The sequence below is a fragment of the Lagenorhynchus albirostris genome, chromosome 5 (assembly GCF_949774975.1).
Source record: "Lagenorhynchus albirostris chromosome 5, mLagAlb1.1, whole genome shotgun sequence".
Lineage (NCBI taxonomy): Eukaryota > Metazoa > Chordata > Mammalia > Artiodactyla > Delphinidae > Lagenorhynchus > Lagenorhynchus albirostris.
The window spans coordinates 35870220-35892986 of record NC_083099.1 but is presented as its reverse complement, the minus strand read 5'-3'; the positions used below and the strand labels follow the sequence as shown (position 1 = coordinate 35892986).

General features: G+C 41.9%; 1 protein-coding gene across 6 annotated transcripts in view; it reads left to right on the top strand.

Annotated features, from left to right (window-relative positions):
- Positions 1-2438: 2438 nt before the first annotated feature.
- The window catches only part of ATP2C1 (ATPase secretory pathway Ca2+ transporting 1), a 119719-nt gene continuing 99390 nt past the window's right edge, over positions 2439-22767 (top strand). For 2 of the 6 annotated variants that reach the window (XM_060149853.1, XM_060149855.1), the window contains exons 1-2: positions 17699-17836; positions 18097-18278. In XM_060149853.1, coding sequence (XP_060005836.1) covers positions 18273-18278 — 6 coding nt within the window. In that variant the 5' untranslated portion in view covers positions 17699-17836; positions 18097-18272. Of the gene's footprint in view, positions 2787-17663; positions 17837-18096; positions 18279-22767 lie in introns of those variants that run through there. The other 4 variants (XM_060149854.1, XM_060149856.1, XM_060149852.1 and 1 more) reach the window with 4 other exon arrangements.

Sequence of the window (22767 nt, the reverse complement as noted above, 5' to 3'; positions counted from 1 at the left end):
GACACTCGCCTGAGAAACCGGGTGTATAAAATCCCACATCATATTTGTGTTCAATATTGAGATAAATGGACCACTGCAACCTATGTCAAACAGAAACTGAGATTACAGCAGTTTTCCAAATTTGGGAAGCAGAAAACCTACGTCTACGGATACAAATTCTTCAAGATCACTAGAATCGTTTCATAAAGGAATCTTTAAGAGGTAAATAATGAGTATTAGCTTTATTTATAGAGAATCCAGGAGAGGAAGTTGCATGATTTTTTGTGAAGGTGCACCTGGCCTCTAACCTAATCATCTTGGTCTGTAAATTCCCATCATCAACATTTGTATTTTCTTTTAACAGGCCATATCCACACCTTTCCTTCTTCAGGTTAATCCGTAGAGGGGTCCTCAGGAATCCTTTTCTGGATGATGGCTGAGAGACTGTGCATTGTACTGATCCAGAACCGAGACTCTGGGGTAGGGCTGTTTGGTTGGAATCCCTTCTCTGCTTTGTAGCTGTGTGACCTTGGCAAGTTGTTTACCCTCTCTGAGCCTCAGTTGCCCCAGAGGGTGCTATAGGATTACATGAGATAATACATGTAAGGACTCTAGCACAGCGCCTGGCCCAAAGGCCCAGTAAATATTAGACACGATTTGTATTTATTACCAACTAAACCCCTAAGGGAATTTTAGCTGCATTTGTTTCACCAATTTTTCTTTTTATGCTTTTTATGCTAGTCAGGATAGAGTTTTGGGTTTAGGTTTTTTTTCCTCCCTCGTCATCTCTTTTCATCACTCTCCTCAACCCAGGAAAAGGTGACTGTGAAACAACGACTTGAAATGAGGTCTGCTTTGTGCTGCTCCACTGGGAAGAGGCTTTGATCACCAGCTGTGCTGTGAGGGTGTGGCTCTGCCCATGATAAGAGGCGGCTCTGAAGTTTTAGATATTTTCAAAAAGGGAATCAAAAGGGCAGCTTGTGGCTTCCTGGAGCGTGTGTATAAATGGATCTCTGCCTGTTCCCAATGCCCTGAGGGCCACCCCTCTTCCCAGGCCAGAACTGGCAGGGAGGGCACAACACGTGCCCTTAGCATTCTGGTGGCTTGAAAGCACAGTGCTTCTCTGGGACCCTCATTAGAGCTGGCTGTCCTCAGCCTACGGAGGAGCAGGGCTGCCAGAGCCTCTGTCAGTCAGCATGTGGCTGTGTGCCTGGAGAGGGGGCAGGAGGGCAGGGCCTCCTCTGAGGAGCCGGCCCCAGCAGCATTATGCAGAGGACTTCTCGGAATTTCCAGCCTGGCCCTGATGAGACTGGAAGATCACCTTGCAAGTGGGCTGAGGCCAGCCTGACAGATGGCCTGGGCTACTCACAGCACAGCCCATGCTAGCTGATCAAGTGTGTTCCCTGAAGGCAAGTGGCCCAGCCAGGGTGTCAGGGAAGCTGTCCAGGGGGATGGCGCAGGCTGCAACATTGGTTCCCCAAGCTCTGCTTGTCCGCTACACCCAAGTCTGCAGTGCTACCTCTGAAGGGGAAAAGACCAGCTCTCTTTTTCCACTTGAAAGCAAATCTCTGGGCCTCATGATTTTTGGCTGATGTACACCTGGACTCTACATGACAGCCCCTCACAGAAGTGGCCAAATGTTTCATCAAATAAACCAGCTACTGAAAAGTTAAAAAGGGTAATAAAATAGCAAAGCCTACTTGGGGACTTTGTTCAGAAACCCTGTGACTTCTATGGAGTATTAAGAAAATATTGAACTTCCAAATTTTATGATTTCATGTCCTCTAAGACCACAGACCTCTTATCATGTTCTGTTTTTTAAAGCATGAATCCTTTTTATAACAGTTAGAAAGTACATGTATAACATTTTTTCTTCCTTAAACTCAGAATAAAGCCTGGGGAAATTTAATATTCCTGGATTCAGCCTGTGACTTTGCGATAAGGATTCTTGGAGAGAAGCCTTTTAACTCAGAACAGAATCTGTTTGCGGCTATTGTTCAATTGACGTAAAGTATCTGGTTACTGGGCATGTTGCATAATGCATGACAGTGTAAACCTACCGTTTTAAGTGCTGACATTGAACTCCTTGGTAACAATGAAGAGTGAAGTAATTTGTTAATTTTTTTTAGAAATCCCCTGAAACAATGCTTCTCAAGGCTGAATGATTCAACACTTTAGAGCTGAGATGCTGCTGAGGGTTGTCTGTGTGTGCTCATGCTGATAAGAATTCTGAAAGGAAACAGGAAAGAAACACATGTCATGTCCTCTTTAAGAGCTAGAAAAGCTGTCAGAAGAATTAAGATTAAACCTCATGAGAGTCTGTGGGTGTGGAAAGTCACCAGCTACCTAATATTAACATAGCTTGCAACAGAATGCTGTTGCTAGAAATAGGACAGTCGCACCACTACCACTAAGCAATTTGCATTCGGCAGACCAGCCCCTGGATTCCTCCTGGCTCCTGCTGCCCTCTGGGCATTGCATTTCTGGATGCTTTTAGGACGGCGTTGGGACGCGGCTGTCTGCTTTCACCAAGAACTCTACCCAAAAGAGGAAGCAGCGCGGAGAAGGTCTGCTTTGTTTGCAGCAAAGTGGTCAAGCTACAAGCAAATCTCTAGGCATCTGAGGAATTGTGCAGCTTCTAGATTTCATGTGGTTTCTGACAGGGAGGGGCAAATAAGGCTCTTCGTGCTTTCCTCACCATGGATAATCTGTTGCCTCAGTCAAGATTCTCTTATTTCAAAAAATATCCCCTCCACGCAATTAGAAAATATTTATCGATGCTGAGAAACCAAAAAGACGAAGAACAGGTACCATTTTGTTTACATTACCTTTAAGGTTAATGGGGGTTGGATTCTGGGTGTTGCCTTTATGTCTCTTGGTGATTTATTTTCTGCTAGTTTACCTGTTTGTAGGCACAAGTCGGCACTTGCTTTCAGCTGTTCAGATTTGGCAAAGGAGCAAGCCGGCATGTGGGGGATTTATTTGAACTTGGAACATTTGGATCCTGAGATTAAGCTCAAGTTCAGTTAAAAAAAAAAACAAACAAAAAAATCAAAACAACAACCTCTTGCTTTCCTTTCCTCTGAATAGCTGGACTAAACTATCAGAGTTAAATTGTGTGGATTCCTTGAAAATTTTCTCAGGCATCAAATACAAATTTTTAAACTATTAATATCTCGACAAAGAATAATAGCAGGCCCTAGAAATACACTTGTCTTTTTGTATATATTTATGGCTATGTTAATATCACCAGGATTTGCCAAACAAAAAAACATTGTGTAGACTGTAAGTATGATAGCCTTAAACAGATCACTAATGAGCTGGGAAGATCTTTCAGAAGTAATTAGTCACTTTTTTTGTGGAAATTAGGGGATGGAGCACTGCTGATTTTAGTCTTTTTAGCCAATCAAAAGTTAGAATTTCTAGTAGTAGACTAGCAAGTGGGAGTTTAAATATTAAAAAACCTGCTAAAATGTTTGATCACTTCTTTTTAAAAACCATGCATTCATTTTATTGTTTTGAGATTTATATCATTCTATCCCTTACAATCTATGAAAAAAGCATTTCTAAAAACTGCTTTTCTGAATTGTACCAAATTGTAAGAAGTAGCAGTATCTGATTCACTTAAATCTGGTGGTTCACTTAGGAAAAAGGATGGCAGTGGTAAAGGACAAATGTGTAGCCACATCGAAAGACCCAAAGAGTCATAAATTGCGTGTGTATCATGCTTGTAACTAGAACTGCAAAACCGCATGGGAGACAGTAGCAGTGTCCTGTATTTGAACAAGATGCCCTACTTAATAAAACACTTCCAAGATGTGCAAGCAAAGGTCGGCAGACAGAAAATCCTCTAATGACAGGTTTCCCAAAAAGTTGATGCATAATTTGGAAAATGAGAATTATTATTACTGTTTGAGGGGAAACTGCTCTTAGTGCTTTAATGATTTTACAAGTGATGGAAATTCAGACTGTGCTCACTAAGGGAGCTAGGCTGGTCCAGATTATCTCTTATTTAGGCAAGGTGTCGAGATTACAAGGAGATCTCCTGGTTTCCAAGTCTTAGCGCGTGCTTGCTTTTGAGGTGGAAAGCCAGAGACCCAGGTGCTTGTTCTGGATTGGCCATGCTGGCACAGACTCCTTCAGGCCTCATGATGGGGGGAGGGGAGGGAGTAACAGGGAGGGGGAAGAGGCTAAAATGATGGGGCTGGAACTGTGGAATGTGGATTAAGTGATTTTTCCCCCTTTTCTCAGTATTATAAATTTTCAGAGATGTGGCTACATTGCTTGTACAGTTTATTTTTATTTTTATTTTCTTTGCGGTACGCAGGCCTCTCACTGTTGTGGCCTCTCCCGTTGCGGAGCACAGGCTCCGGACGCGCAGGCTCAGCGGCCATGGCTCACGGGCCCTGCCGCTGTGCGGCATGTGGGATCTTACCGGACCGGGGCACGAACCCGTGTCCCCTGCATCGGCAGGTGAACTCTCAACCACTGCGCCACCAGGGAAGCCCAAGTTTATTTTTTAAGCGTTACAAAATTCATACCAAAGACTATTAGAGTTTAACAGGATCCTCTGACTTGGACTGAATGGGTGGTCCCCTCCCCAGTTGACAACCATTTGGGATGATCTGGAACAGCTATGAGCATTGTGCTGATATCTTAACTTGCTATATAAACTAATGGACAAAATAAGAAAAATAACATATTCAATTCCTTTCTGAAACCAGTTAACAGCTCTGCAGCATTAGAGAAATGAGAATTAGAGAAATGAGGTCAGAGTCAATCATGGCTAACCTTGGGAAGCTTGTTGGAAAGTTAGAAAGGAGGTTAGTAATGCCTATAGTTTTAGGACTTGCACTGGCTGTCTCTAATCCTTACATTCCCATGGGATGGATCCTCATTACAAAGGTATGGGAAGGCAGACTTTGAGACTGTAAGAGGCCTTGCCCAAGGCCACCCAGCCAGAAAGTACTGAAGGCAAATTTGAACTCCCATCTGCCTGGCTTTAAACTGGACCCATTTTACCATGCTTGATCTCTTAACAATCTAGTGACAGCAACAGAGCTTATACTGCCCTGCTATGGCTTCATCAACTTAAATCCCTTCTGCCATGTGTCCCACAGATGAGGGATCAGAAAGTACAAGATGACTAATTAATAGACAAGAACTTGGGATGATCTGGTGCCTTGCTCTCTCTTGAATAGAAAACTTCTTTCTGAACAAGAAATAAGATCTAGGACCTGACCTGGCATGTCTTGCCTATTTAACGGTAAATCTGCTCAGAAGGAGGAGAGTGGTCTTGGGGGCCAGAGGGCACGTACAATAGCTATATATAAAGATATATTTTTGGAATTAGACCTTTGAACTAGTATAAGGTCATCTTCCAACAAAATTAATACACATAATTTTTTTTACTATCTCTCCATATTCTTATCTGAAAATGCAATCATGTTACCATTGATGTCCTTGTATATAAATATGGACACAAATGTTGACCTAGCCAGGACTGAATACTGCCCTAACACAGCTCTGCTTTGTCATCTTGTTTTGTGAAATTCCTTTGATGATTAAGCAAGTTTTTTCATATATATTGTGTGTGGAGCATTTTTATAGGTGATGAAGATGTAAAAATGGATCAGGTGTAGTGTAACCCCTCTGTGATGCTTACAGTCTTATTAATTAGTAGAAAGAGCTGTACTCAAGTGTTTATAATATGAGGCAAAAACCATGCACTGCAGTCATAGTAGGTATTTCTGGCTCAAGACCTGTCCTGATAGTTTAAAATGAGGAGAGTGGTCTTTGGGAGTCAGGGGTTATGTTTAGTAGCTATACTTTAATTAAGGATTAGAACCAGATTTTGTTTTGGAGGCTGTTCTGAAGTTTCCCTTCAATGGCTTAAGAAGAGTTTTCCAGTTCAAACAGGATCAAGTTTTATTTCTTGCTTTGTTTCTTAGTGAATGCTAACCTCAGTACTGGGTTGTTAAATACGTATTTGGATTTAATTTGAACCTTAGAAACTTAATTCTTCATTTTGGCTCTTATACCTGCTCTGAATAACAATATAAAAGTTAAGGACTTCCCTTACACACACCCAAAAAGCTATGTTGAGATTTGGAATACTGCATAGGGTGTTGGGTTGCTGATGCAGGCTTTCCTCTCTAGGTAAAATGATAGAAATTTTACTACAGCTTGGTTTGAGAAATGTTGAGTTTTTAGCTCCTTAAAGTAAGTGTGTTGTTTATATCTTGAGAGTATACCAAAGTTATCCATTTTTAAAAGCCTCTAAAAAAAGTCATGAAATGCTCAAATGACATCTCAGGGGAAAACTAGAGGCATTTGCCGCATGTGCTTGGGTAGACAAAAAGCTTTATTTCTTTAGAAGCAGAAGGAAAATGATGATCCTTGTATAATTTAAGAGAGGGCAGAGATTCTACCCCATTTCTGTGGAGGAATTTGCATGATTATATATAGGTAACATTGACAGTTAAATTGCTGTGGTAACACAAAGCTGAAGCTTAATATTTGTGACTATTAAATATGATACAAAAGTTGAACTATTTTATCATGGTAAATGCAACAGTCTCCTCTATCTGAAGGGAGAAATTAAAAAAAAAAAAAAGCTGTTTATTCACCAAAAAAGTCTCCAACAGTTTTCTTCATGACTGAGTCTGTTCGGGATGCTGTAACAAAAAATCATAGACTGGGTGGCTTATAAACAACAGAAATTTATTTCTCACAGTTCTGGAGGCTGAAAGCCCAAGATCAAGGTGCTGGCAAATTTGATGCCTGGTGAGACCCACTTCCCACTTTCAGATGCTGACTTCTAGGCTGTGTCCTCACGTGGCAGAAGGGGAGGAGGGAGCTCTCCGGCTTCTCATTTGCAAGGTCACTAATGCCATTCATGAGGGCTCTGTCCTCATGACCTGTCACCTACCAAAGGCCCCTCTCCTAATACCATCACACCAGGGGTTAGGATTTCAACATAAGAACTTGGGGGACACAAACATTCAGTCTGCAGCACTCCATAGCCTGTAAATGTCCAAGGATTGTAACTGGTGGCTTTCGTGAAGATGAATGGCTTTCATGGCACCCACTCTTCATACTCATCCCCTCTCCCAAACCTCTTCTCTATCTGAGAAAATGCACCACCGTCCATCCTGTTACTCGGGCAGAGAGCTCAAGTCGTCTTCGGCACTTTCTGCTCCCTCGGTCAATATCTAATTTATCAGCAAATCCTTTCCATTTTATCCCCAAATATGCCTCCAATCATTCAGTCTACTTCTCCCTCTTGCCATCCTAGCCCAATAGGCCATCTCCCTTCTTGTCCGAAGTACTGTGATAGCCTTCTCGTTGGTCTCTCTCCAGCCACTGCTGTCCTGTCTAATGGGTTCTTCACACTGCAGCTGGTGGTGGGGTGGTGTGGGGTGGGTGGGGGTCTTCTTGAGACAAACCTGACCATGAAGCTCCCCAGACCCATGCTTCTGATCTTTCACTGGCTTCTACTTGTTTTTAGGATAAAGACAGAGTTCCCCATCACAGAGCGCTGTGCAGTGTGCAGTCCAGCCCGATGTGCTCTCCTGCTGCACACTTGCCTGGCCTCCCTCTGTTCTCTGCACTCCAAATACAGTACCCTTCTCCTCTCCCTGCTTCCCTGCCGCATCCTGGTCAGGGCCTTTGTCCCACTGACCCCTCACTATCCTCCCCTCATTAATACCTACTCTTCCTTCTGATCTTAATTCAGTATGAGGTCCCTGAGGGCAGCCTTTTCTGACTTTCCCACCTTGGTCCTGTCTCTCAGTAGTACTTTGGAGGCACCTTATGCCTCTCTGTTGCTGTACTTACCCAGTAGCAATTGTGCACCTATTTGTGGGACTATTTGATTCCCAGAATGTCCTGGAGGATAAGCAAAGTACCTGTTGGATGGAAGGCACTGAGAACAAGTTTGTGGAGTTAGCTCTCAGGGGCCGGGTGCTGTAGGTGGCAGTGGTGAGGGGACTAGGGAGTAATGAATGCTATTCTGAGACAGAGGTGTTTGAAGGAATCCTGAATGTTAGGCTCTGTGAGGAAGAAATTTAAGGGGTGATTTTTTTGTGTATGCATTTGTTTTTTGAGTGTTTCACAAGACACACAGGGCTAATTTGTAGAGAAAAATGGAGGTGCATTTGGGAGGTTCCAGAGGAAATAACCATAACTAATGGGCTGAACTGCAGGGGGAGGTTGTGATACAATAATAAGGATGGACTTTCTAAAAAGGAGAGGTAAAGAGATGGGCCACCTTTTGCAGAGGGCGGGGTATGTGACCCTCCTCAGGGGATGTTATAATGACAGTTTCTGCATTTTGAAAGAGAAGACTGGATGACTCACAAGACCCCTTTCAGCCCCAAGATTCTGGTGCAGTGAGCAATAGAAAGATGGATGATTCAGACACCTTAGGGAAAAGAGCGGGCACAGACGCAGCAGCTAGAGTTCACTTGTTTTATTCAGTTAGTGGTAAATACTCCACAATCTGAGCATGTTGCTCTAGAATCTAAGGCCAAAGAAGACAGAATCAAATGTCTTTGGAGATTCAGGTAGCATGTAATCCTCCATCAAGGAAGGGAAATATAGCTACATCCAGAAAACACCTCAGGTGAAAAGCTTATGCACCAATGACTAGATTTTCTGCACCTGATCCACAACTGAACTACTTGTACCCATAGTTTTATAGGTTTTATAACCCTCTCCAGTATAAAGGTAAATAACTTAGTATACTTATGCAGTCATTGATGAACAGGTACACGGAGAAATTTCAGGTTATTTAAGTGGCATCTTAATCACTTTTTTTTCCTTAATATAAAAAACCTCTTTTACTTTCTTTTTTCCTGCATTTAGTGCTGACAACTAGTTGCTTATTACGGTCCCTTTTGAAGGTATCCCCCGCTTCTTGTCCATATTGTCACAGCTGTGAACTGTTAGACACGCCTGGGAGACACCTGGACCCTGAGTTAACTTCTGAGCTACCTCTAATCTTGTTATCTGCTTCTAAACTTTCCTAATCTACTGTGCTCAGATGTCTTTGAAACACAGGATGAATTGGATGAACATCAAAACCTTTGTCTTTGAAATAATTAACTACCTTAACTCAAATGTAAAACCTTTTTTTGTGAACCACGGCGTAGCTTTTCATGCATATTTCTAAATTTGCTATCCTATCCTATTTCTTACACAGTTTGTCTGTAATATTTTATTTGCTAACTTTTGTTCAGAATGGAAGATGACATATTTTCTCACCTCGTACAAATAGTTTCACGTCTTAACAGAAAAAGGAATGAACTTCCCACATATGTTGTGCTGCTCATAATTTGCTGTGAAGAGAGCAGGAAAGATGCTGGAATTATCTCTTTCCTATTCATCCTAAAGGCAGCATATTAGTAAGGTTATTTCAAGTAATACAACTTGGATTATATATTCAAGAATAAGGAATTTAAAATTTTTACTAAATGTCTTGTATGTGCCAGGCACTTGGCAATGTCCTTTATATACATTGTCATTTAATCTTCATAATAACCTTACAAAATTGGTGGTATTATCTCCACTTCATGGATGAGAAAACTGAGGTTTCAAGATGTAAGGTAACTTGGTACATAGCTTATACGTGATGGCAGTAAGATTTTAGCTCTAGGTTTGCCTGTCTGACTCTACAGCCTGATTCATTGCCTCATACTGAGATACCTCCCATAGGTAGGGTCCCTTTCTCCCCTTCTTTCCCTTGCCTCCTCCCTTCTTTTCCTCCCTTTTTCCTTGGTGTGTTCTCTCATTAATTAAGGAAAGGGGGTTTTAAAAATAAAACCACCATAACTACTGTGCAGGAAAGACACCTTAAATCCTTTTAGGTGGAGATCAACTTGTTTTTTTTTTTTTTTTGAGATCCACGTTTTTGAAAGGTTTGAAGGTTATTCAATTTGGGGAAACTTCTTTTAAGAAAAAGAATACAAAATTATAAATATTAAATTGGATACAAAGTGAAGACTTAGAATGAAATCACAACAAATTACAAATTTGGGTGACAAATACAATAAATATCACAAAATCTAAAAAAAAAATAAGCATTTTTACTAATTCAAGGATGCATCCTAAGGTGTCTTCTTCCGACATTTTTGGACTTCAGAGTCTTTAATCATCACTTTATGTGAAAATGACTTTCTAATATTTTCTAAAGCGATAATTGAAAGATAATTCAGATACTCCTAGAATAGTAAATTTATACTTGGTTTTTATTAGAGTCTAGAAGCTAGTCTAGAAGCTAGTCTAGAAGCTAGTCTAGAAGTCTAGTCTATAGACTAGCTTCTAGCTGTTTCTCCTTTACCAGCCATACACTTCAGGTGCTGGGCACCACTGGACACATTTATATAAAGATTTTAGGCCTTGTGATTTAGTACAGTAGGTAGTGGGAATATTCCTGGATGTCCTTTCTCTACCAGGACAGCTAGCATTGACCTAACCATACACAGACATGACTACAAATCACCTTTATATATCACTAAATACAAATAAAATCTAAATATATCCCCATCTCAACTTCCTTTAAGCCAGATCCAGAATTTTGCTCTTGGCTGTTCCAGTGCTACATGATAGGAGAAGTGTGAAGGGGGAAAAGTCAGCAAAAAGAGTACTCTATAATCAATCAAGTTAAAATATCTTTTGCAAATGTTACCAAACGATGAGACCATTGCTAGAGTCCCTTTTAGGACTTTAAAAGGGGCATCTGCAAGTGAGGGGCCCTGAAACTTAATTTTCCTTGGTTTCCAAGAAAATCCAGCTCTGGAAGAATGGTATAACAAACAAACAAAAAACAAACAAAAAGGTGTTTTGCTACAATATGCAAGAGTCCATGCCATAGAGCGGCTTCCAAAGTAATGAATGAGATCCTGTTCTGAGCAGCTTGAGCTCCCAAACCCACTGAATGAAGCAGAGGATATTCTTTCAGTGTATTTTGTTCTATAGTAAATAGTACCATGGAGATGAAGATGTTCTGGTACTGCTAAAACTCAAAGGCCCGGGCTTCCCTGGTGGCGCAGTGGTTGAGAGTCTGCCTGCCGATGCAGGGGACACAGGTTCGTGCCCTGGTCCGGGAAGATCCCATATGCTGCGGAGCGGCTGGGCCCATGAGCCATGGCTGCTGAGCCTGCGCGTCCGGAGCCTGTGCTCCGCAACGGGAGAGGCCACAACAGTGAGAGGCCCGCGTACCGCAAAAAAAAAAAAAAAAAAAAACCTCAGAGGTCCCCCACCCCCATTCCCATTTATATTTACAAAAGACATTATTTGTAATGGGATTATTTGCAAATACAATAGATCTCAAAACTCCTATATTGGTCTAATTAATATTAAATACACCATTTACTATCCTTCCAAGCAGGCCAGTTAACACACAGAGAGAAAGAGCATGTTAATGCTGTTAAAGACTACACAGTAGAAAAATTATAGCAGCACTAAAGACTTTAAGATTTCATTGAGATGTAATCAAGCTTTTGTAAACTCATCTGTTATTAGCAATTATAACATAAGTTACTATAACTTGTCTCTGGATAAAATCACCTTTATGTTGGATTTCTTTACTGAATTATTCTCACTGGTAATGTATTTGAATATCCAGATTTCTTGTGTACATTTTCCTTTTAGTGGAAACTCTTGATTCATCTTACTCTTCTTCCTTTGTTCTATGAGTAACTGTCCTTATAATTGTGTCCTGTACCATTTACCCTACTATAATATTTACCACTAAACTGGACTATGGCCTATATGTACATCTCAAAATAAGTAAAGCATATTATAGAAGTATTTTGGTCTTATATAATGAGTGCATAATCAAATTGTTTAAAGTGATTGATTAGTGTAAAATCTTATTTCCCTAATGTTGAAATACTACCCGCTGCCCGACATATAATTTTTTTTTTTTTTTTTTTTTTTTTTTGTGGTACGCGATCCTCTCACTGTTGCGGCCTCTCCCATTGCGGAGCACAGGCTCCGGACGCGCACGCTCAGTGGCCATGGCTCACTGGCCTAGCCGCTCCTAGCCGCTCCGCGGCATGTGGGATCTTCCCGGACTGGGGCACGAACCCGTGTCCCCTGCATCGGCAGGCAGACTCTCAACCACTGCGCCACCAGGGAAGCCCCCAACATACAATTTTTGTATAACGCACTTAAAATTTTTTTTTATGCCCTCTGAAATGTTACACAGCTTGTTTTGTTTTTGAGGGATGAAACTTTCTCTGAGGAATACACTGTTTCAAGAGAATGGCAGTTTTTATTTATGAAGCTTTTTTCCCCTCTTCTTTCATCTAACTGGTGCTGCTAAAGCCTGATACACCTGGTCAAAGAAGCATTGTTCCAAAGGTCCTGAGCTGATATAGGAAAACAAAGGCTGACTTCATAGCTGGGAACATAACCATAGCTCCACTGCCACTGCACTGCACTTCTGTTCTCTTCTCTTCCAGCATGGCTATGTGGATGTGATGCTCTGAGCCACTTAAGAGGGGAGAAGTATGATCTCTTTATGGTCTTAATGCCCTTTCCCTGGGTCTTTTAAAATAACTGGTCTTAAGCCAACAGGTGATTACTCAAAGTTCAAAGCCCTTTATGATTTAAGAACGCTGGAGGAGGTTTAAAATTCTGATATACGCTCTCAATCATTCTTCAGAATTGAGGACTATAAGCACAATCAAAATATTTTTACATGAAAGTTTTATGTTTCTTGTAAATCAGCACTTAAAGTTTAGCACCTGAGGTACGAAACTACAGAATGCAGGGCCCTACCCGCAGAGTTGCTAATTCAGTAGGTCTGAGGTGGAGCCCCAAATCTGCATTTCTAAAAAGTACTAAGGTGGCAGGGATCATAGTTTGAGAACTACTGATGTAGATCATTTGATGACGTATATTTTCAAAATCAAAGCTTACAGGGTTTGCTGTACCTTCTCAAGAATAGCGCATGTGCCCTTCAGAAGATGGAGAGTCGTTGCTAAAGCCAGGGGGATAGTGATGATGACTTACAGCTTCACAGGTCCTTATTGACCATTTCCTGCCCACAGCTGCCCCAGCCCTAGTAGCATGACAGAATGCTTAGTAATGCAAGAAATCATTAAAGTGTCTTTGCTATAAGAATATAACTGAAAATGTTATCTTTTTAGTTCTTTTGTAGCTGTTTACTGATTAAACTGATGCAGCAACTGACAATTTTGTTGATTTAAATTATGGAATATAAAAAAGGTATAATAGTTGTTATGTCCTCCCTACTATCTAAAGCCATTTTGAGGTCTTAACATTAAGACCTAAGTCGTCTTGTCTAAGAATTAAGAGTAGATGCCGTGGGAGGGAGGGAGACGCAAGAGGGAAGACATATGGGAACATATGTTTATGTATGACTGATTCACTTTGTTATAAAGCAGAAACTAACACACCATTGTAAAGCAATTATACCCCAATAAAGATGTTAAAAAAAAAAACTGTAAAAAAAAAAAGAGATGTAAAAAAAAAAAAGAGTAGATGCCGTGGTCCCTAAGGAAATAACTCAAGACTGTGCTGGGAATTACAGTTTTTTGACTTTGTCAGACATTGATATGCATGCATGCTATAAAAATCCAAAGTACAAGCTCAGCTGAAATTTCCTACTTGCATAGAAGCAGCCACCTCAACATTGTTACCTTTTAATTTCAAATGGTTACCTGAGTTCAAAATCCAAGTCTGAAATTTCATCTGTTCTGGGCAGTGCTCAATATTTAACACTTCTTGCAATGACTAGTACTTATTCCCGTTCAGATCAAGTTGTCCTAGCTAACCCTTTGGAGATGTGAGTTCATTTTTAAACCTTTGAAAATCCCTTAATTTTTCTTTGCTTTAAAGGAAAGTAGCAGCTCATGTTTTAGTTTGATCATAGAAAGCAAGAAGCAAAGTAAAGTTGGGATTATATTTATTCATTCAACAACAGATTTTATGATGACCATTTTCTAGATTACACATTTATTCAATATGTCTTATATGTTTACTATAGACAAAATATTTTGGGACCAGAGATGAATTATGCCAATTTGGAAACTGGACAGAATAGCTTTTAAATGGGTTAATTTTTTTTTTTTTTTTTTGCGGTATGTGGGTCTCTCACTGTTGTGCCCTCTCCCGTTGCGGAGCACAGGGTCCGGATGCGCAGGCTCAGTGGCCATGGCTCATGGTCCCAGCCGCTCCACAGCATGCGGGATCCTCCCGGACCGGGCACGAACCCGCGTACCCTGCATCGGCAGGTGGACTCTCAACCACTACGCCACCAGGGAAGCCCTAAATGGGTTCATTTTTATCTCAAATCTTGGGGTATATGTAATATGGAATATTCTATGTCTATTTTCCATGGAAATAATGAAGTGCAGAGTTGGCTCTTGGACATGAACTCACACTCACTTTTCATCCTTCCCTTTCTTACCCTCACTCACCTGCACTCCTGACCTGCCCTCATCTCCAACCCAGAAGATTGGTAGTACTACATACCAAAGATCCTAAATATCACTGCATGCTCAGAACCCTTGAATGGGGAAACTGAGTCATACTTGGAATCAACTTCTTTAAAAATAAAAAGAATATACTTTAAATTTCCTGGTTTTTTCTGCTCATTTTTGAGCCCATTTTATTTTTATTCTTGCTTCCAGTTTTCACTCTTCCAATACCGCTAAGACATAGAACCAAGAAGATGTATAGCAGTTCTGGCAGGTGGTTGTTATGACACTCATTTCATAGGACACTTCTTGCAATAAGACTGTATTTCCCCAGACTTGACCCGTAGCAGGTCCCTTATCTTACAAGAAGAAAAATACTTCTGTTGTTCTGTTGGAGTAGGTTGACTTACAAAATGAAGAATTGTCTTTATATGCTCTTAGAATATCCCACTTAAAATATGACTTTTTAAAGAATATTCCACTTAAAATATGACAACTTTTTTTTTTCTAGCAGCTATGTAAAATTCCTTAATTATTAACCTTTGGTACTTAAAACAATGTTAAAGGAGTCTTTAAGACATTGAGGAAAGATTTAAAATAATCTTTTCTAAGTCAATTTTTAAATCCTAAAGGCCACATATATCTTTATCATCCAGGTTTCTAAAAATGCCAGCTATCAAATTTGATATTAAAACAGGATGCCTCACAACCTTTGTGTAATAAGGCACAGTATAAATAAAATTAGAACATCACGTCTGTCCTTCCTCAATCTTCCCTATTTGTAATATTTCCCTAAGCAGAGATGCCTGGCAAATTTCCCCTCTATTGCTCACATGTGTCCACTTTTTGCATCAGATCTATTTAATTTTGCAGGTTAAATATTCAGAACAAAATGGGAGTAAAGATTTTTAGAGCATTGATTTCTAAAGAATTGAGAGGAAACTTGAACATAATACATTTCGTTGCCATCAATCTCATTCTACCTCATAACAGTCCATACTTTTGCTTATTTCTCCGTATGATAATCTTAAACTTTTATAGAGCTTATAATTCACCACCTGTCTTCATTTTATCAGATCCTCACAACGATCTTTTGAGGGAGAAAGGGTAGTTGTTATGCCCAGATCTATATATATTCTCATAATATATATGTATGTATATATGTGAATGTGTGTATACACATATGTTTGTATGTGTATGTAATGCAGTGTACCTATATTTTAGTCCTCCTTCCCCGAGATGAGGAAGTGGAGATTGCTACACAAAAGTTTCATGGTGGGTCAGCTGGTCAGAGAAGGAAATGCTGGAAGAAGGAAGATTTCTGAAGCTTGTGGCCCTCACTGCTCTGGCTTGAATATTGTTAATAAATGCTGCCTTTCATATACACAGGAAGTCAAAGTTGGTGCTACTGATATTGGCTAGCTTGGTACAGGCATAGAACAGACCACTCTGTAGAGATATGTTGATGAAGCTTAGGGATCAGCTAAGTGGTTGAAAGCTATACTTTACGGGTTTTTGCTGTTCCAGTGCCTTGGAATTTGTGAGATGATGCATGAAGTAAGTAACAATTCTTCTGAACAAAGCTGGTGTTATCCAGTTTCTTTTTTGACTTGGCAATAGGAATAATGGCTTTCACAATTTAGGCAACCAAAGAGTAAAATTCCAGTGTAAGTTACTTTAGATGTAAGCAATGGAGTGATAAATCTTGGGGGGTGGGTAATTAGGAATTCAGTGTCAGTGCAGGAGTACTGCAGTTCACAACAGATAATTCTGAAAAGTTGCCGAAGATAAAATGTTTGAGCTCATTAAAGCAATCCAATAGAAAATTATCCTCTATTTTGTAAGATCGTATGTTAATAACAAATAACGTCTATGTCTATACATTTCCTACTTTAGAGGCTTGCTTGTGTTTTTAATGTGATGCTGTGGTGGTGTCAAGGTCCAGTAAGTATAGTAATAATCATTACAAATTGATTACAGCACTGGGCAAGAGATAGCACATTCACTGTTGCACGAATCATAGCCTTATGTGTATCACCACTAAGTGGACAAAAATCATTAGGCATGCAAGCCAAAGGTGGTCATATACATAGTAACTCCGAGACTCGAAATGTTTCATCTTGATTTTTATGGTTTCACTTCTGAAATTTAAAAGTGACCTTACCGAATAAAATCTCAATGTTTCTTCAATCAAGAAACCTGCCCAGGATTTTTGATCCTAGACTAGTTCCACTTAACCTGGGCCAAACAGAACAGGTAACCCGGTCCGTTTGTTATCCTGTCCCCTGAGTTCTTTGCAGGATGCACTGGAACTCAGCAGGTGTAGACCTGCCCTCTAGTGGATCTGGGTGCGCGACGACTTAGGTTCAACATCTGCTGTATCTGGCTTGACAAGGATTATTAAACTCAGTGGTCTATCAAAAGTGACCTGTTGGGGGTCTGGGTTAGGTGCTGAGCAAGTGAAAAATTCAAGAAGCAAAAGAGAACCTGCGGCTGAAGGTAATGCCCGTTCTTCAGCTTCCATCTGGGGACGCGAGGCTTTTAATTGTTCCAGCCCCTCTGGTTGCACACTTGAACGGATGCAAAGCCCTCCCCTGAGCTCTCCTTGCTCTTGGAGAGCTCTTGGCTCTCCTTGCACGCGGGCGCTGAGGCAAACCCCCACCGGGATGGAACTTTGGGAAGTGGCCCCGCGGGGCCCCGCCCCGCGGTCAGCGCCGAGCAACCGTGACTGGCTTGCAAGTGAGGCAGCGGGGTCCCCGCGTCACCTGCCCAGATTGTGACGGCGGCCCAGCAGGAGCGGCTTCCCGCTGCATCGTCGGGTCGCTCAGACACCTCGTGGGCCCAGAACATGGCTGCGCCTGCCCGTTCGGTCCGGGCTAGCGGCTGCTTCCTGAGGACGCGCGGCCGGCGCGGGGAAGCTGGCAGCTCTCCCACGTTTGCGCCCGGCGGGAGCGTAGAAACGCCGGGCACATCTCCGGGGTGGCCAAGGGGCCGCCGCAGGGCAGGTGGGGCCGGCACTGGCGACCCCAGCCGAAGCCCCTCGTGGCGGGCGGTCGGGCTCCGCTCATTTCCGCCGTCCGTGCCCGGGCGTGCAAGTGCGCCTGCGCGCGCGCCCCTCGCGGCGGAAGTGGTGGCGACAAAGCTCGGTCCGCCTGGCCCCGGGAGTGCGGGGCGGGCCCGGGGTGCGGGGCGCGCCGGGGCGGCGGGCGGTGGGGAGGGCGGAGCCCAGGAGGCGGAGGCGGGAGCAGACTAGCACTGCCGCACCGAGCCGCCGGGCCGCCCGAGGCCAGTCCCCTCACCTGCTGCCCATCCCGCCCCGCCCGCCTTCCCGGTTGCCGCCCCCACGCCGGGAGAGGCGCCCGTTCGGCGCCGCCGCTTGGCGAGCCGCTCCCGCGAGAGCGCGGGTGAGTCCCCCGCAGTCCAGAAAAGGGGTCTGGGGCTTTGCGGGGCGCCCGGATTACCTCTTGTCCCCCGTTTCTAGAAACTTCCAGGTCCTGGGGGCGTCCGGGGTACCCGGCTGGGGGCGTCTCCGGGGCGCTGCCCCGCCCCGCCAGCGTGAGTGGGGGGATGCGGACAGCCAGGGGGCGGGCGCGGGGCCTGGGGGGCGGTGGGCGGCCGTCCCTTCCCGCACCCGTCAGCGCCGCTTCTCCGGTTTCTCTTGCAGATGCTGCTGTTAGGGGTGGTGGGCGCAGCCGCGGGTCGCGTGGCCGGGAGCGGGGGTGACGGCCTGGGATTCCGGGGGCCTCTCTTCTTGTCCTCCTCTCCTCTCTCTTCCCAGTGTGGCCGTGGCTGACACTAAAGACTTTGTAGCCATCAACCCAAGTGCAGTTTCGATGGAAGATGAAGGTAAAGGCCCCCGGCAGGCGGGTTGCAGCGCGGAGTTGAGGGTGTGGTGGTTGGCTTTTAAGTTGTCTGTCTTTCGCCACCTTTTTAATTCTCTGATTTTATTTTTTCCTTTGATTGTGAAGTGTCCAAGGAATTGCTTTCCTAGGATATCTGGCTTTTATTTTGGTAACATAGGGCGTTTCGGAAATTAAGGTTCTGTAGGGTGACTGAGCTTGATTCTGCTTTTCCGAGGAACCTGCTTCTTTAGCTTAGGGGATGGAAAGGAAGTTTTCATTTCAGATGGCATCTGCATGTTTCCATAGTTTCTGAGAGAGGAATCACTCCAGGGGAAGTGGAAATGGGGAGGGAAGGCTCTGCATTGCATCCCTGTGTATTTGCATATCAGGCCTTGATTTGGTGTAACTGGATTCGTTTATAAGAAAGAAAACGATTTTTTATTAAATGCAGCTTTGGGGAAAAATTCGTTGCTTTTCAGTTCACAAAAGTCAATTCTGATTTTAACGAAATATTATGAGGTGATTTCTTAAAGTTCCTCCTCATTTCAAAACATGCTTTGGGAGGTTGACAGTGGAACCTGTTTGTCCACTGTATGCTGCAAATGCACTGGATTATCATTCACATGTTACTTGATTCCTTTGGCCTTATAAAATATTTAATGCTTTTCATACACTGATTATTTTCTAAAAGCATTGAACAACTCTGAATCAATGTTTTCCTCTCCTGAAACAAGCACACTTATTCTTTGGACTGACTTCTGTGTGATAATCTTTTTTCATTTATTCCTTTTTTTTTTTTTTTTTGAGTGGGGCTGTAAGTTGCTATGAAAGATATTTACAAATTACATTTTGTTTTCATGTATCTTTGGTTTTTAAAATCTATATCTGGTACAAAGGAGCTGCAGTTGGGCTTGCTGGCTGCTTTCTAATTTGTTTTTCTGTTGTTGAAAATGTAAGCTTGATCTAAGTAGGACTAGTTATTTTAAAATAGACTTTTCTTATATGCAATAACCTATTTTGCTATCTGAGACATCTGGGATATGAGGGAAATATGATGAAAGGCATGATTATCTTGCTTAATTTTATTCTCGATGGATAATTTGTGGAAGACATTTTCTGAAATACTCATGTATATAACTGCAGCGGACTTTTACTGTCTAACTGGATCTTTAGAAACAGCATTCGAAAGCAATATTTTTTGTCTGATGGTATGGAAAATCAGTTTTCTGAGGTTTTTTCCATTTTGTCTTTTAGTTTATAGATTGAAGGAAGGCAGATCCTTTCTGTACAAGAGACAAAGAATATTAAATGCATTCATATACCTGTTTCTTGGTAGTTGAATCTTAAATAACATGTTAAACTTGAGCTTCTGCTTTTAGAATGTTACCAGATTTAAGAGTGTAGCCTAAAGTCAGTGGATTGTTAGATGTTGCTTTTCTGTTTCTTGATCTCTTAGGAAAAGGAGCATGACTAATAAAGCTGGCTCTCATTGTCTGTTCAGGTGGTAGGGAGTGGTTGTGAGATGGGAGCATGGTGCACGCTTGTGTCTGAGTCTCTGTACTCTATGGCCAAATAATGATTTGGCCTCATAGTAAAAGATTATACAATTCTTAAAAACTAGTGGAGGTTTTCCGCCTATTAATGATCGAGGCCATTTTGGTCAGTTTCTCATTACCATAACACCTCTTTTTCTTTTCTTAAACATTTTTAAGAACTTGTATATAGCCTAGAAATTTTCAAAACCAATTGGCCATTTTGAAATACATAGATTACTGTCGCTTTCCTTTTTACAGTTAGTATTCTCTTTTATATGAGATATAGTAACATCTTAGGGGTGTGAAACAAAAACAGACTGGAATTATACCTTAACCACCAAAAGTTGTGTGATTTTAAGCAAATTAACCTTTCTAAGCCTCTGTTTCCTCATCTATAAATCGGGATTGGTAATACTTGGCTTACATAGTTAGGAGGGTTAAATGAGAAACTCTGTAAATTCTCTTGGAAGAGAGGATGGCTAGCATTTAAGAGCATGCACTGTGGAACCAGGCAACTTGATTTGAATGCTGGATTCCCGCCTACCATCATTTGGCCTTGCGCACATTAGTAAGCATTTTGTCCTTCAATTTCTTTACCTGTGAAATAAAGATATTGATAGAACCTACCTTATTAGTAGCATTTAGGTTGTTAGCATTTAGAATAGTATCTGGCATATATAGTAATGCTCAATAAATGTTAATTGTAAATAGCCTAGCCCAGTGTTTGCATACTAATATGCCACCTGCCATTAATGTTGTTATGACATTGAATGATTTTTTGGTTAATAAAATTATTTATTTATTTATTTATTTAGGGCTGCATTGGGTCTTTGTTGCTGCGCGCGGGCTTTTCTCTAGTTGCAGTGAGCGGGGGCTCCTCTTCGTTGCAGTGGCTTCTCTTGTTGTGGAACGCGGGCTCTTGGCGCACGGGCTTCAGTAGCTGAGGCTCCTGGGGTCTAGAGTGTAGGCTCAGTAGTTTTGGTGCACGGGCTTAGTTGCTCCGTGGCGTGTGGGATCTTCCCGGACCAGGGCTTGAAGCCGTGTCTCCTGCATTGGGAGGCAGATTCTTAACCACTGCGCCACCAGGGAAGCCCATGACATTGAATGTTGAAAGGGGGTACAGTAGTGGCCAAAATGCTGTGTGTGAAGTTTTCATTGTTAGGGAGTGGGTGGATTTAAGTGCAGAATTTTCTATAGTGTAAGGCTTTAAGCCCGCAGAGATGTTGGGGCTCTACCAACAAACCAGAGGACAGTGTAGAAAGAGACAGGCTTGGATTTGAATCCGAATAGGTAATTTTTTTCCTCTCGTAAATATCTCATGAGTTACTGTGTTTCTCAGCTTTTTTAGCTGCTGAGTTTTCCCATCTGGAAATGGGATAATGACCTCTTTTGGAGGGTGGGTGTGAGGAAAGAATGAAGCCTGGTATGTAATAAAGTGCCTGAGAAGGATGGTTGATACACAGTTAGCCTGCTGAGTGACTGAGTGATTGCTGCTGTTCCCCAGAAACAGAGACTCCTTCAGTTGGTGTGTAGGTAAGTTCCGCCTACCTCTAGGTGTGCATAGGATGGAATTGCTAGTGGCCCTGGGAGCGGGAGCCTGGAGGTCCTTAGGGAGTGTGCCGTGTCTGCAACTTCATCCATGTGGCTCCTTTCAGCCACGGTGCTTAATTTCTTTTGGTACTTCAGTTTCAGTTCTTCTGGACCTTTCTCCCATGGCCCATTTAAACTTTCTTGGCAAACCTTGATCAGTTTTTAGCCTTAGCCTCCAGGATGCATCATGAATACTTAGAGTCAGTCACTAGAAGTATCTGAAGTATTAGTTTCCTGGAATTTCAGGGACTGGTTCTAGACTTCCATTCATGGGTTAGGATTTTATCCACATCCTTTGGAACTCCTTTTTGCATGTTTATCACAGATCTAAACAGATACCATTTAGGAATTGGAGATGCACAAGTAAATGGCTCTTCATCTGATGTTTTAAAAATTAATCATTTGTATGTTTAAAGGGATGGCTTATTAGAAAAGATATTTCTAGCTGGAGAAATTTGCAACTAATTTCTCCTTCCCAGTAGTGGACTTTTTTCTTTGGAATAAATTTGGTCTGTTTCATAGAAAAAACACTATAAATTTAATGCACATGAAACTATTTAACATAGCCTTAAATATAGAAATATAATGATCTTCAAGATTTTAGGACATGCTTAATTTAAGGTTAGAGGCATGGCTAATCCATCTAGAATAAATTCCCCTGATCATTTTGGATAGCATGTGAAAATGATAGTACGTTTCTTTACACTTTACTTTTTATTTATTTATTTATTTACTTATTTATTTATTTATTTTGCGGTACGCAGGCCTCTCACTGTTGTGGCCTCTCCCGTTGCGGAGCACAGGCTCCGGACACGCAGGCTCAGCAGCCATGGCTCACGGGCCCAGCTGCTCTGGGGCATGTGGGATCTTCCCGGACCAGGGCACGAACCTGTGTCCCCTGCATCGGCAGGCGGACTCTCAACCATTGCGCCACCAGGGAAGCCCCTACACTTTACTTTTTAAAATAGTTTATTATTCGAGTTCAAATTGTTAGTCACTAGAAATATGTTAAGAAAAGATTGTGTTAGGATAGTTGGAGGAACTGTAAGGAAAAAGGGATGAGAAACCATATTAATTGTATTTCTTTAAAAATAAGAAACCAGGTTATAAAAATATTTTATATCTTTAGGTGTGGAAAATATAATTTATAATGTTTGCAGTTTTGTTGATAAAATAATATTCTTAATCAGTATTTCTAGAAAAGAGTTGAAACTAAAAGATTATATGATAGCATTTGATAAACTGTAGTAATTTAACCCAGAGGAAGGATGCTGCAGAGAATATTTGTAAGTAGTAGTCTCCTGACAGTTGAGTCCTAAATACGTGATTTGTCTTAATGTTTTTATTATTCATTTAATGTCATTAGAA